Consider the following 13,805-nt stretch of genomic DNA (forward strand, 5'->3'; position numbering starts at 1 on the left):
CAAAACTAAAGACTAAGCAACACGAACCCAATAAAAAAAACTGGAGGTGATCTCAGGTGCTACGGAAGGGTAAGCAGATTCTGCTCCACATGTGGCACCCGTCGTGTTGCTTATGTTATTACAAATCCGGTAAATAATCTAATTCGATAGGTCACATTCGTGAAAATGGAAGGGTATTGTAGTTACAACATAAGGAACATGAGCAACACCAGGTGCGTCTACAGGAAAACTCTGTAGCTGACAATGCAGCACCCGTCATGAGAATACATACTCAGTCAAACATGTAACAATCGGTAAAATTGAATAAAAGAAGACTACTAGTATACCGGTATCTCATAGTCAAAGATTGCAAAATCACGACAAAACAGATACAATTAGAGTGAAATCAGGCTGCACTGAATAATCATAAAAAGAAGTAGTGAGACCTTGTATATTGAATTGTTAGACATCTGCTACTTAACCGTTAAAAACCGTCGCACGATTGTAAAATGACATCTAGTAAGTAGTGAAAACGGCATTATAATCATATAAAACAGGTAAACACGTTTAGTGTTCGTACTAATATACTCCAGGTGACCCATAAAAAGAGAACGTATTTTGATGTTAAATGTCTTTATTTCACGTAAATCAATATACTTGATAAAAGGTTTGCTTCAATTGTTTCATTATCGTTAATCATATTTTGATTTGAACTGATTTTCTACTGGTAATCTCCTCTCTCTTTTATGAGTTCATGATTAAATAATTTATATATTTCTCACAGCTACCTTTGATTAATCCTTTAGTGTTTTCTGACGTTATATTTGAAAAGACAATGTCTTAACATGATTTTATAAAGTTACTACATATGTATTCAAATGAAAAAAAATCAGGGTTTTAAAATCCAAATATCATGTCTTCAAGAAAGTTATATAGCTTTTCAAATGTTGGTCTCTTCTCTTGATTTTCGTTCCAGCATTTCAGCATCATATCATACAAATCATCAGGACAGTTTGTTGGCTCTGGATGTCGATAACCTTGCTTTAATTTAGATAATACTTCAGTGTCTTTTACACCTTTAAAAAAAGAACAGTGATGCTATTGTAATTCGAATCGCTGAATAAATAATAAATGAATTCAACATTGTTTAAAAATTGCAAGGTTTTTACTATCTGTTATACTAAGAGTAATATCTTATGTTTATTCTACGGATCTGTTGGTGTGTCGCAAAATTTGAATTTTGAAGACATTTAGTCGCGAAAGTCCTCATCTACTCTTTATCTACTCCAAATTTGTCAAAACTTTTCAATTTTGATCCTCGTTGCTCTTTAACTTCGTACTTTATTTGGTCTTACTATTTTTTTATTCGAGCCTCACTGGTTGACGAAACGCGCGTCTGGTGGTAAAATGTTCACACTAGTATCGATGATGAATTAAGTTTATACGATAAGCTATCGTAAAGAACTTCGTTAAGATGAAGTCACTATGAATACATTATGTTAATGGAATAACAGAAGAAACAATAGATTTGTATTCAAAGAAAATGAATTAAATACCTTGATATGGGACTTGCCCATGTGTCAGGAGTTCCACAAGCAAAATTCCATATGACCAAACATTTGATTTTACACAACATTGTCCGCTTTGAAGAGTTTCCAATGCATACCATTTGAACAGAGACGAATCAATGTCTACAATAAATTATAGGGTAGAAAGTTCATACAGTTTATACATGTAGCTTAGACAAAAGCTAATATACAGGGTCGACCTAAATTTAAAGCTATTTTTTCATTTACCTTTCATCCAAAGAGTAATATATAATTTTTATTCAACGGATATGTTGATGTGTCAATTATAAAATTTAATGTTGATTTGGCATTATGAATTATTGAAACTTATCATTACAATGCGTCGTAAAGTTATATGAAAGTTACAAAAGCGTACTAGTAGTTACAAAGTAGTGATTGAATACTCCGATTTCAGATCAGATCTTTCTTTTTCCGTAGTTTGTTGTCGCGATGTGTAATATCTGATAAAATCTAATAAAAGGGTCATGTTACATAACTTTTAATACAAATCTTTAATTAACCGATTATTTCGGGTGACAGGGCGACATTTCGATTACAAATTTTGCACGAAAACATAAATTATCAGAATGGATACTTTTATATTTATGATTTTGTCATATAGATTTACTATTTATGATATAAAAATTGACTGAAACAATAGAACTGTTATGCCAAAATTCGTCTTCAAATAAAATGCATAAACCATTGAGTCTTCGTAGTTCGGCAATATTTCGCAGTACATCCGAAAATGTTTTTGGGAGTCAATAGGACAAAAAAATCTAAAAGTTTGAAAGGCGAGATTATGATTGAAGCTATGTGTATTCAAATTTATGATGTTTTCAGATCTTGAACGCCGCGTCCCAAAAATCTTAGAACAATATGAGGATTGATCAAAGTGGTGATAACAATATGTAAAACGATCAATTTGAAGTAAAGGAAATCTTTGTTAACCGGTATTACTTTCAAAATGTCAATTTCACTACGACTTCTAGGTTATATTGTATGTTAGGAAATTTCGTTGAATATCCAAACCCAAACAGAGAGTCGTTATCCATAAGTGTCGAAGAGAAACCGAAAACACAATGATTTACACGAGTAAATAGTTAGTTATCCCTTTGATCAGCAGTAAACTAGGAATAAATGTGAAATCCGCCCTCTCACTACCTTTTTATTGCATTGAGAATAATTTTGGTTTGCTACAGATTCAAGTTTAAACCACGTTTGAAACATTTTTTTTCATTTAGAATGAAAATTATCTTGTAAGATTCATTATGTTTATTTTCCAAGAGGAAGGGGAGAGCCTCAGATGGATAACATAATTAACTGTATCAAATCCATATATTAAACTTACCGATATATTTTTGAGGTGCTCCAACATAATTTTCTGGAAAAAAACCTCTTTGTTCTTTCATTTCACCTTCCCACCAATTTTCATCCTCGGTACCAATAACTGTGATAACGTCATTCTTTTGAAATGACAATTCGTCACTGCTAGCAGCAGCGTATGGATAAAGTGCAACGACTTTTTCAGCTGAAATATTTTAGTTTGGATTGAAAATTAAAAGACATGGTAAAATACTTCATTTTTCTTAGAGAAGAATGAGAATTGAAAAATGTGGATAAGGACCTGCTTACCGTCCAGGAGCACCTGAAAGCACCCCCGTTTTGATGGGGTTCGTGTTGCTCAGTCTTTAGTGTTGCATGATGTGTTTTGTATACTGCTGTTCGTCTATTTTTTTTTATTTTTTAGTCGACGAGTTCAGTTAATTTCGACTTATGAGTTTGAATGTCCTTTTGTAATAATTTGATAATTGATGCCAAAAAATAGAGGTGAAAGATACTAGAGGGAAATTCAAACTCCATTTCAAAGTTGCGTAAGCACACTCCTCATTGTAAGTCTATATCATGTATTAGCGATATCGATATATTTATTATTATGTTAGTAAATGTACAGATTACAAAACCTTCACCAGATACATAATGAAGATTCCGTCAGATATGAGTTGAAATTAGTTCTACAAAATGACGGTGTGAAAGTGATGACGTTGTAAACGTAAACTCGTCCATTGTTGTGAACAAATGGTAAATAAAATTTAGTGAGAAAGGTTATTGCACATACTAGTCACATATTCCAATCCAGAAATTTTAGCCTCCTCATTGTCTCCAATTCGAATTTTACTTGCTTGTAAACCACAATGTACAATTTTTTTGGTCTCCAACCAGGACATTCCTCGTGCAACCTTTTACAAATATAGCAAGCATGTTAACAGAGATATTGTATAATGATCCGCTTACTCATAGCACAAATTTGGATGACATAAGGGGTATCAAATGCTAATATTCCTGGGGCACAATAATAATTCCGGGTTAAAAATAGGTTCTCATCGCTTAAAACTTTATCTTCTTTGCGCTGTTTGAATGATATTTGATATCATGTTATGTTTTACTTCCAGTTGATATGTTTGATTTTCACCTTAGTTTGTTCCTATCATTGGTGAATAACTATTTTGATGGGTAGTGAGTAGATCAGTCCTGGAACATTTATACATAACCTTTATTCTCATTTCAGTATGTTTTTTCCGCATGTAAATTAAGTAAATCATAAAAGATCACATGTTATTCAGCATAAGTACTTGCCACTTATTGCCTACATAAGTGTGTATTAAGAATTATTGACACGACTGAATGACTTGGACTAAAAACATGAAGTACAGTAACATAGTTCCTGCTGACTGTATAAAACTCTTTAAGCTAGTTAGTATACCCTTTCAATCTAAGACCTAAAAATGAAAGCACAAAAAAAAATTGGAGTATGAGATAAATTTAACAAATATGATGAGAGTATTTTTTAAAGATAATTATAAGATCTTTTCTGCAGTGTAATTTCAGATTCCCTAAATCACTACCGCAAATTCTTTTTCACTGAGGTTCAAGTTTTTGAGAGGTTAAACTAGCTGTTGTATTGATGTATGAGTATAGGGAGAGGTTTTTCTAGATTAAAAACAATATATCCACCATTTTCTACATAAAGAATTGCGTGTACCAGTTCAGGAATACGACAGTTGTTTTCTGTTCGTTAGGTGTGTTTGATCTTTTAATTTGGTCATTTCTTTAAAGAACTTTTCATTTTGAATTTTGCTAGGAGTTCGGTATTGTTTTTATTTTACTTTTTACACAATACATTATATATTATATAAAAACGAGTTTATGTTTGTATACTCTTTTTGAAATAATTGTCTTACCTGGGCTGCAACAGCAAGCAACTCTGTTTGATGAAGTGATTGCCCCTCCTTCGAATGTAAATATTGTACGAGATTTTGCGCCATGTACTGAAAAACAATGTTGTTGGATGCTTTCTCTTCAAATGCTCCATAAAACTTGACGATGTTTTCGTGTGTAGTTTCTGTAAGTTGTTCGACTGAAATGTGTTTCGCCCCCGCCTTGAATATCTTGACTGCCACTGTAATTTTCTGCCTCAATTTACCTATTCAATGTATGGTTTTGTATTGGTAAAACATATCTTGAAATATAATACATCATTAATTCATTTGTACGTTTACAAGCATTAGCCTTTCAAAAAGGGCTAGTCGACTCTTAGCTGATGATGAAAATGGAAAGTGCTCTCGCTTTGTAGATTAATTCATTTACAAGAATAGCCACGTGCATCAATCAACAAATTTTACCACACACGTGAGGTCACACGTTATGAAGCAGTATATATCGTTTAACATTGTTGTTTACGAAACTCCAGAAGATTCGACTATTTATAGATAAAAATTACCTGTGTACCAATATCATGAATATGCATGATTAATGACCAGGCAAAATCTAATTGCTAAAATAGAGAGGACAAATCCGATACTCTACGGGATTGAAGGACATTTACTAGGTTTGGATTGTCCTAACCAATCAATAAAGTTTGATTATTCACGTCTCGTAATAACTTCCAATCAGGTAGCAAGAAAAATTCACGCACTGACTGTCCTTCGTTCAATTCTTAATATCGACTCCTAGGAGCCGATAATAAAATATGATATAATAAAGAAAATATTCTTTACCTTTCCAAGTTTCTGTAAAATATCCAGTGCTCAGTTTGTGTTCTAACATAACTTCGCTTGGTGATAAATTATTATGCCGACCTGAAGTGACATTACATGTGACATTGTACATTCAGAAAAACCTATCTAAGTAACGCTCGAACGTTTCCGGGTATCTAATTTATTTTACGAGTGCTGCGCAAGTACTATAATTTAAAAATTGTCGCCGAATATCTATTTTGAATTTGATTTCACAAAGATACATATGCGACTGTCAAATCCCCTATCAATGTAGCTTTATTTTCAAATAAACATGTGTTATTCCTTTATTCCATGTAATGTTTGTCACTATTCTGTTTGTGAAACTCACTTCTAGACATGACTTAATTATAATAATATAATATGTTTACCGTTACGAAATGCAGAGTGTTACTTCAGTCTGTAAATCGTGCTTTTCCAACAGTTTTTAAATTACCCGTCATAATAAACACAATTATTTGATCAGGTCCTGAGTGCAATAAGTTTTTGAAGGAAGGCTTCAATATTTTTGATACTAGGTTTCCTCATAAAAATGTAATTCTTTTCACATAATCAAATCGTAACAGTTTTCTTTTTAGCTGCCCAACATATATCTTATACCTGCAGATTTTACATATGAAGGTTCTTTGGAAATTTCGTTTGAAACCTCTGATATGTCCTCATAAACTTCATCCGTCTACAAAATTTAAAAATATATATTTAAAACGTTTAGCAATCAAATGAAATTCAATGATTTGTGCGTACAATTTCTGTTTGCATATAATCCAGTCGTGTAATAAAAAATTACTTTTTTTTATTATTATTTCTTATGGTTTAGTGTTTAGAACGTGGGTGTTTTTACAGTTCCAGGAAGTTTTGCTTAGAGATTTGTGCAAACAAAACTATTTTCTAGTGAATGGAAAATGAATTACTAGGATTTTTTATAATTGGTTTTCATCAATTTTCCATGACAAATATATTTAAAATATCAACATGACTACATGAGTGAGCTAAATTAATATAACATTGTTAACAATAATTAATAAATACATACCAGTTTCTCGGATAGCTTTTCAGTTTTGTGATGATCTTCTTCCATACTGATGCGTGCTAAATCTGAAAGAGAAATATTGTATAGAAGAAAACTGAAGTCTCTAAAATGCCTGTCTAGCTTACCTGCTTCTTCCACAGTGGCCTCTTATGGGTAAAAAAATCCCTTATAAAGGGGGAACACACAATCAAGAGTTCCCTGAAAATTTAGTCATGCACACTATTTATAGAAATTATCCTGCTGATAAATTTTCATTTATGTTTTAAAGTTTTCAAGGTGTTTGGCAACAAATGCAAAATAAAGGTAACAAAACAGAAGCGCTTATCTTGATACAGATCTCAACATTTTTGACATTTTCTCCTATCAAATTTTCTCTCTCTATTTCGATTTTCAAGGTTATAGATAAAAGTGGCATTTTATCGGACACATTTTTCGAACTAGATACCAAAATGATTATTGTTGTGAAACGTAGTTTAATTTGAGACAGTAGTTTCAAAAGAGTAGTGTTTTTGTAAGAGTTAACGGTCGACAACAATGGACAACGTATGTCAAGTGACGAGTAAAGTCCAACTAGCCCTTTGAGTCAGGTGCGTTACAAACGGCATACGTTATTCCATGGAATTAATATTGATATTATATCGCAATGGTTATTCTTATTTCAAGTATCTAATGTATTGCACATATATATATTCCATTTCAAATGGTAACCTTTGTGTTCGTTGATATTTATTATAATAATCAGGAAATAACTTAACTCTACCCGCTTTACAAATGCATTGTACATGTATGTTAGATATCTGTAACAAATCATTTATATCTACAAATAGTTTAAATCCTTTTAACGTTTTTAATTTGGTAATTCCGAAGACATGTTTCGCTTGGTGTTTCTATCAAAAGAAAACTTTTAATTTCTTGCCTTCAACAAAGTCACAATTTTTTCAATTACATGTATTTAGTGAGAAATATTAACATGTTGAAATGACTTTTTGGATAAAATAGAAATGAGCAACAGTCTTAACCAAATATTTATTTTGCAAACAGTAATATATGCAGTGTTATTAAATACAAGAAGTTCTAATGCAAATACAAGACAAAATTCAAAATTCAAAAACATAAATATTGATATTCTTGTATAAATCTGACGGATGTTTATAAGTCGATTTTTTATCCTTATGATTTTTTTTATTCAAGGGCTTAAACAAATTATTGTCTTATCATACCTTCTTCCTATTCGTAACTATTCTAGAAAGATTAAGAACTAGACATACTGTATAGACACTTGATTTTTTTCTCTTCTTCAAATAATTCATATCTCAAAAACATGTAACTATTCTGATTAATATTTATTACCTGCCGATTTAACATATGTACTTCCTTTTTTTATTTGTTTGGTCACTTCGTGTATGTCATCATACACTGAACTGTTGTTTACATCTTCTTCCTACAAAAATCATAATTTACATGGATTATATATTGAAAATTAAATCTTTACCGACCGTGCAAGGGCTGTTTAGCCAGTCAAGGTCGTTAAATGATTACTCCTTCTTAATTAAAAAGGGGAGAGATTTTGTCATAAATGTAAACTACTAGCCGATGAGAAACTTTTTTTACTCTATTGTGATTATAATAAAACACTTAGAAATGCCTTTTTTGAACACATATGTACTAAAATTAATAACTTTAATAATTTAAATGAAGAAGAAAAAAATCATTATTTACTAAATCCATCAACGCCTTTATAAACAAATAAGTAAGGATCCTTCTTGAAAATATCATTAGAACTGAGGGCAGGAGAGTCTTAACATCTTGTTTTTTTTTTTAATTTTGATGCTGTTGTTATTGTGTATGTTTGGTATGTATATTATATATATATATATGTCTATTTTGGTAATACATGTTGGCCACAAACTGTAAAGTTTATACGACAGAGTGAATTCATGTAGGATAAAACTAATTTCAAATTGATTTTGACAAAATGAGTAAATAAAATATTAAATAAAAATTTATAGCAATGAAAAAATAACATTTCGGTACCGTCAAATTGTTTTCATTTGGGATTTATGTGTATTTAAGCGCAAATTGTAAATGTGTTTTAAAAGATTGATGCCGAAAAGTAGATATTGATAGAAAAAGGTGTGCTGATTGTTTCAACTACTATTATATGACTTAATGTATAATTAAAAAAGGAATGGTTTTTGTGTATAATTTTATTAAGAAAACATTGTTAATGTTATACCTGTTGCTTGCTTTTCTCAGTTTGACTTAATCTTTCCCTGTCCGAAATGTGGTCTTCTGAGTCTTCTGAATAAGAAAGTGATAATATTTTGTCATCATAGTCATAATTGTTATCATAAGTGAACAAAAGGACATTTAAGAAAACAACAATGAGACAGCAACCCGATAACATAACCAATACATGTTAGCAGTCATAGTCTGCCTTGACCTTGTTATTCAAGTATCCCTTGTTTCTATAACTTTCTTGAAAAACAACAATGAGGACGCACTAAGTGATATCTTCATTTTATATTGTTGAAACCGCAAGGCTGCCTATATATATTGTTTCTTTAATGTTGGTTTTTCGTTTTTAATTTAGTTTTTTTTAATAAGGTTATTATCATATTTCCTTTTCAGCTTGTAAGTAAATTGCAAGTAAATATGATATCAATGAAGATGATGCAAAAAATACTTGTAATATGAATTGATATCTTAAGATTTGGGGACAATTTAAAAAAAAACCGGGATAATGGAAAATCTTTAGAAATGACGTAAACAAATTATTATTCTTTTTAATTTTTAAACATCTAAAGGTTTAGTTAAGAATCATGAGAAACCTTCATTTAATACAGAATAAAGTTAACAATTTATTATGGGCTAATATAGATAATATCATATTTTTATCATTATCAAAATGTAAACAAACGTACTATCTTAATTATGTCATCCAATGGGGTTTATATGTTTATCTACCTAACTTCCTTGTAAAAAGACTAAAGTCCTTGACTTTTATTTTCTGAAATTATGAATCTATAATTGATTACCTCTATAATTAATTTTTCTGCGCAATATATCGGTACCAGGTACGTACTTCACTGGGCAAGGTGCATTCTCTACCACAATGTTACCTAACGACTTTACAGAATAGTTAATTGTGTCTTTATACATCAACTTTACATTCCGAACATCGGATGTAACGCTTTTCATTTTCATTTGATCTCGATGTAAATCTAGCTTCAATCTTTCAATTAGGAGAAGTGCTTTGTTTTCTGATGCATGTTTTCGGATAAAATCCATTTCTTGTTGATAAACAACAGCACGGTTTTTTAACTCCTGAAGTTCTTGTTCGTATTTCTCAATTTCGTTAACATTGCTTTTTACAGTTTGTGTCAGGTCCTTTGTCAATTTTTGTTCTACATTTTTGACTGTAGCAATGAATGATGATTTTACGGATCCAATATCAGCAGATATAATTTCCTCTTGATGAGAAATTTCCTTTATATTTTCATTCCCTACATTTACAATTTTGTTGCTGGTCGAAGATATCTGTTTACTCTCTTTGACAAGGTCGTCTATTAAACCTGTCTGCTTTATTTTCAATGAGGCACTTTCTACTGGTAGAACGTTATCACAATGCTTGTGAATCTCAAGCATACATGGTCGGCAACATATTTCATCATCGCTACAACACACTAAATCCTGTACGAATAGACGGTGTTTAGGGCAAACAGGGCTTGACTGAACCAAAGCCACGGGTAAAGATGAAACATTTTGAATATCAATAATAGAATGTTTTAGTGTTAGTTTATTTTTCCTATGAGCGATGTTACAGTCTGAACAAATAGCTTCCTCGCAATCTACGCAGAACATACAAGCGGTATTTGTCCCATTTTCACGTGAACAGGGTGTGCAAAACTCGTTCTCTGCCATTTTTGTGATTGACTACAAAGAAGATAACATTCATGGGTCTTATATTCTTTTCTTTAAACACCACTAATAAGATGTAAAGAAATGACAAAGACAATTGAATACACTATACATTCAAAGGATATACTGCACAACAGTAAAACAGAAAAGGAAACAAATCTGAAAAGAAAAGTATTAGAAAAGTAACATATTAACCTGAACAACCGAATGATTAACTTTATATTAATATCAGATTTTATGGAGAACCATATTATCCGCATTTGTAAGAAATTCATTTGGTGAATTTCAATCATAAATATTTTGGAAACTACATAATTATTTTAAATCTTTAATACTGACCACTGAGCAATACATCAAAATATGAATTAAAAAAATAAGTAAAACACTGTGTAAATATATTTAAAATTGTTAAAACTTTTTCTGTAAAAAAATCAAGTATTTAGCTGAAAAAGTATCTTCTCTCCATATGATAAACGAAAAGATCAACCGATTTTCATATACAAATGAATAGTAAATAAAAGAACCAAATACTTACGATGAAATAAAGTTTGTCTTCAAGTTTCTGATGTTAAACACTCCATATAAACAGATTATAAGTATATTTTCAGATAACACTTGTTCATAAATTAAGTTATCTTGTTTGGTTGTTTTTAAACTTTGTATTTTTAAATATGTACATTGGCGAGGCCAAAATGAACGAGATTTTTCAATAAAGATATGTATTATCACATGTCCTCAATATAATAGTATGTGATTTGCAAAGATAAAGATGCGGACGTTTACAAGTACATTGTGAGATATCACGAAAAACGTATCCAGTCATTTAAATGAAATGTAATTACGGTGTACGTATGATTTGAAAAAAAAGTCAAGACTCAGAACAGTACTGAATCATTTTTGTTCTTCTTTGTTAAATATGTGTTTGGTTTTTTTTTTTTATCTGATTGAGATTGTTGCACGGTGATGACTGCTGTTCCCCTTTTTTGATAATTTTACCTAGCATTTCTTTTTTGTTCTCGCATCATTATCAATATAATGGAATGTGATGCGACTGTCATACAAGTGAGAGGTTAAGCTCTTTAAAACCAGGTTCAATCCATCATCATTTTCTACATAAGAAAATGCCTGTACCAAGTCAGGAATATGACAGTGGTTGTCCAGTCGTTTCATGTGTTTTATCTTTTGGTCTTGTCATTTCATTAGGGACTTTCAGTTTTGAATTTTCCTCGGAGTTCAGTTTTTATGAGATTTTATTTTTTTCTGCATACACATGTGTGTGTGCAAAGTATGAGTAAAACAGATGTTTGACTATTTTTCTAACTTGGTGGATTGTTGTCTCATTGGCAATCATAATAACCACAAATCATAATGATTGTTTTTATATAAATAAAGTTAACAATCCTGAAGCATGAAACTCAGTTAGAACGATTCACAACGAAAAAGATTAATTTGTACTTAAAGTTTGTACGTTGCGTTTATCGTTAGTCTCTCAGAAATTATAATGAATATTGTAAAGAAAGAAAAAAAGACCGACAGTATGAAAATATGAAAATTCTTCTTTCCAATTCAAACTTGTCATTTTTATTCGAATTTATTTTGTTTATTTCTATGCAACATACATTCACTGTGTCTAAACCACACCGGCAAAATTTGTTCGGACTCGATGGTATCTAACATCCGGCACAATGACGGAACATTAATAGACAGAAGAAAGCTAGGTTCTTATTTTTTTTATGATATCGAAGAATATAAATACACATACAACTATTTTCTATTGTGATATGCAATATTTTCTACAACCGTTCTATATTAATGGAAAAATAAGTAAAAATGCACGTCAAAATGACGAATTGAGTGAACCTTGCCTCGATATTGTTTAATTTCTCTTTAAATTGTTCACATTGTACGGAAAGAAAGGTACGGGAAGATAGATATTGACACGGAGATTGCAAATTTAGTTATTATGAGCATCTCAATAATTGTAACTCTGTGTATGGAACGAAAGAAATGGGTCATGTCAAAATGGAACTGGCCGGTTTCGTCAATGTATACAACCCGGTTTCGTCGTAGATTTCAAAATGCATAACCCGGTTTGGTCAAATAAAAAAAATCATAATCGCATTACATTATAATTGATTATTTAACTTCAGCGTTCAAAATGAGTTTTGTGGGTCGTTCGAAAACAAGTTCGTTCACCGGACAGCGGCTTATTATTTATATGAGTCTCAGATTCAAATAAATAATAAGCAAATTCCTACTCTTATAGAACACAAATATTTTAATTTTACTTTGCATTCCGAACTTTTTTAACAGCATATTGAGATTAAAGCTCTCTAAATATGCGTTTTCTATGAGTTATGGGAAAATATGTTGAACATGTTTAAACTTGAAATTAAAGTTTACGGTCTTAAAAATCGAAACACACAATTGATATGTGATTTTCTCGCACAAAAGAATGGACACCTTTATAAGTAATCTAATCATTCCATGTATGTAATCTTTTCTACCATCGTTAAAAATAAATCTTCTTAAGGATAAACGTTGATAATAAGACAAATGTATATGCATGCATAATCGACATAGAAAATGAATGTAGGATTACAACTACCATGCATTAAAATAAAATTTATTTATCACTAATTGTTACTATACTGCTATGTACAAATTAGTATAATAGTCTCAGGTCATCGATAAAATTCAATAATAATTATTTTGTTAACATTATTAAAAAACCCGAGTCTGTACTGTCGCCATTGTGTTATGATGATCGTACACTGACGTTGGTCAATATATTTTGACAATATATACGGACAGACGGATTCAGTTTATTTCAAAGTGGGCGTATTTCGAACAACCTTTACATACCGCCGAGCGTAGCGAATCGAACAATATTTTGATTATTTTTTGCTTTACAAAATCGTTAAATACAGGAATCAATATAGTTTTGGCAACCGAAGGTGGGGTCGGGGCGTGCAACCTATACGTCATCTAGATTCGCCACTTATCTTATAAAGTGTATACCGAATTAAAATATTGTAAGAAATGAGAAAACAGGGACACCCGGGAAATCGGATTATGTGAGTTGGATTATGTTTATTATAATAAATGCCGAATATCAAGTTCTTTTTATCGATTTCTATACATTTTTCTCAAATATATATAAAAGTTATATAGGAAAATGATAAGGCAGACAAATATACAAATAAATCGACTTGGCCGATATCCTAATAA

The 13,805-nt window shown here is 31.0% G+C and overlaps 1 protein-coding gene across 1 annotated transcript; it reads right to left on the reverse strand.

Moving 5' to 3' along the window:
* Positions 1–595: 595 nt before the first annotated feature.
* On the reverse strand, positions 596–11,260 carry LOC139512184 (uncharacterized). The gene is made up of 12 exons (XM_071299599.1): positions 11,110–11,260; positions 9,692–10,589; positions 8,890–8,954; positions 8,004–8,094; positions 6,657–6,718; positions 6,224–6,299; positions 5,606–5,686; positions 4,790–5,031; positions 3,667–3,787; positions 2,899–3,078; positions 1,536–1,670; positions 596–1,055 (listed from the first exon to the last, which is right to left on the reverse strand). The coding sequence occupies exons 2-12, from the start codon at positions 10,575–10,577 to the stop codon at positions 877–879; spliced, it is 2,118 nt and encodes a 705-aa protein (XP_071155700.1). The 5' UTR covers positions 10,578–10,589; positions 11,110–11,260; the 3' UTR covers positions 596–876.
* Positions 11,261–13,805: the final 2,545 nt, after the last annotated feature.

The sequence above is a fragment of the Mytilus edulis genome, chromosome 2, assembly GCF_963676685.1.
Source record: "Mytilus edulis chromosome 2, xbMytEdul2.2, whole genome shotgun sequence".
In the NCBI taxonomy this organism is placed as follows: Eukaryota; Metazoa; Mollusca; class Bivalvia; order Mytilida; family Mytilidae; genus Mytilus; species Mytilus edulis.

What these genes read in the sequence shown, in the direction of transcription:
- LOC139512184 (XM_071299599.1), bottom strand. Translation starts at nt 10,577, where the DNA reads ATGGCAGAGAACGAGTTTTGCACACCCTGTTCACGTGAAAATGGGACA. An exon ending in TGCTTGCTGTTGCAGCCCAG is followed by an intron (nt 3,788 to 4,789) that starts GTAAGACAATTA and finishes TATTTGTAAAAG; the next exon opens with GTTGCACGAGGAATGTCCTG. An exon ending in TGGGCAAGTCCCATATCAAG is followed by an intron (nt 1,056 to 1,535) that starts GTATTTAATTCA and finishes CTTTTTTTAAAG; the next exon opens with GTGTAAAAGACACTGAAGTA.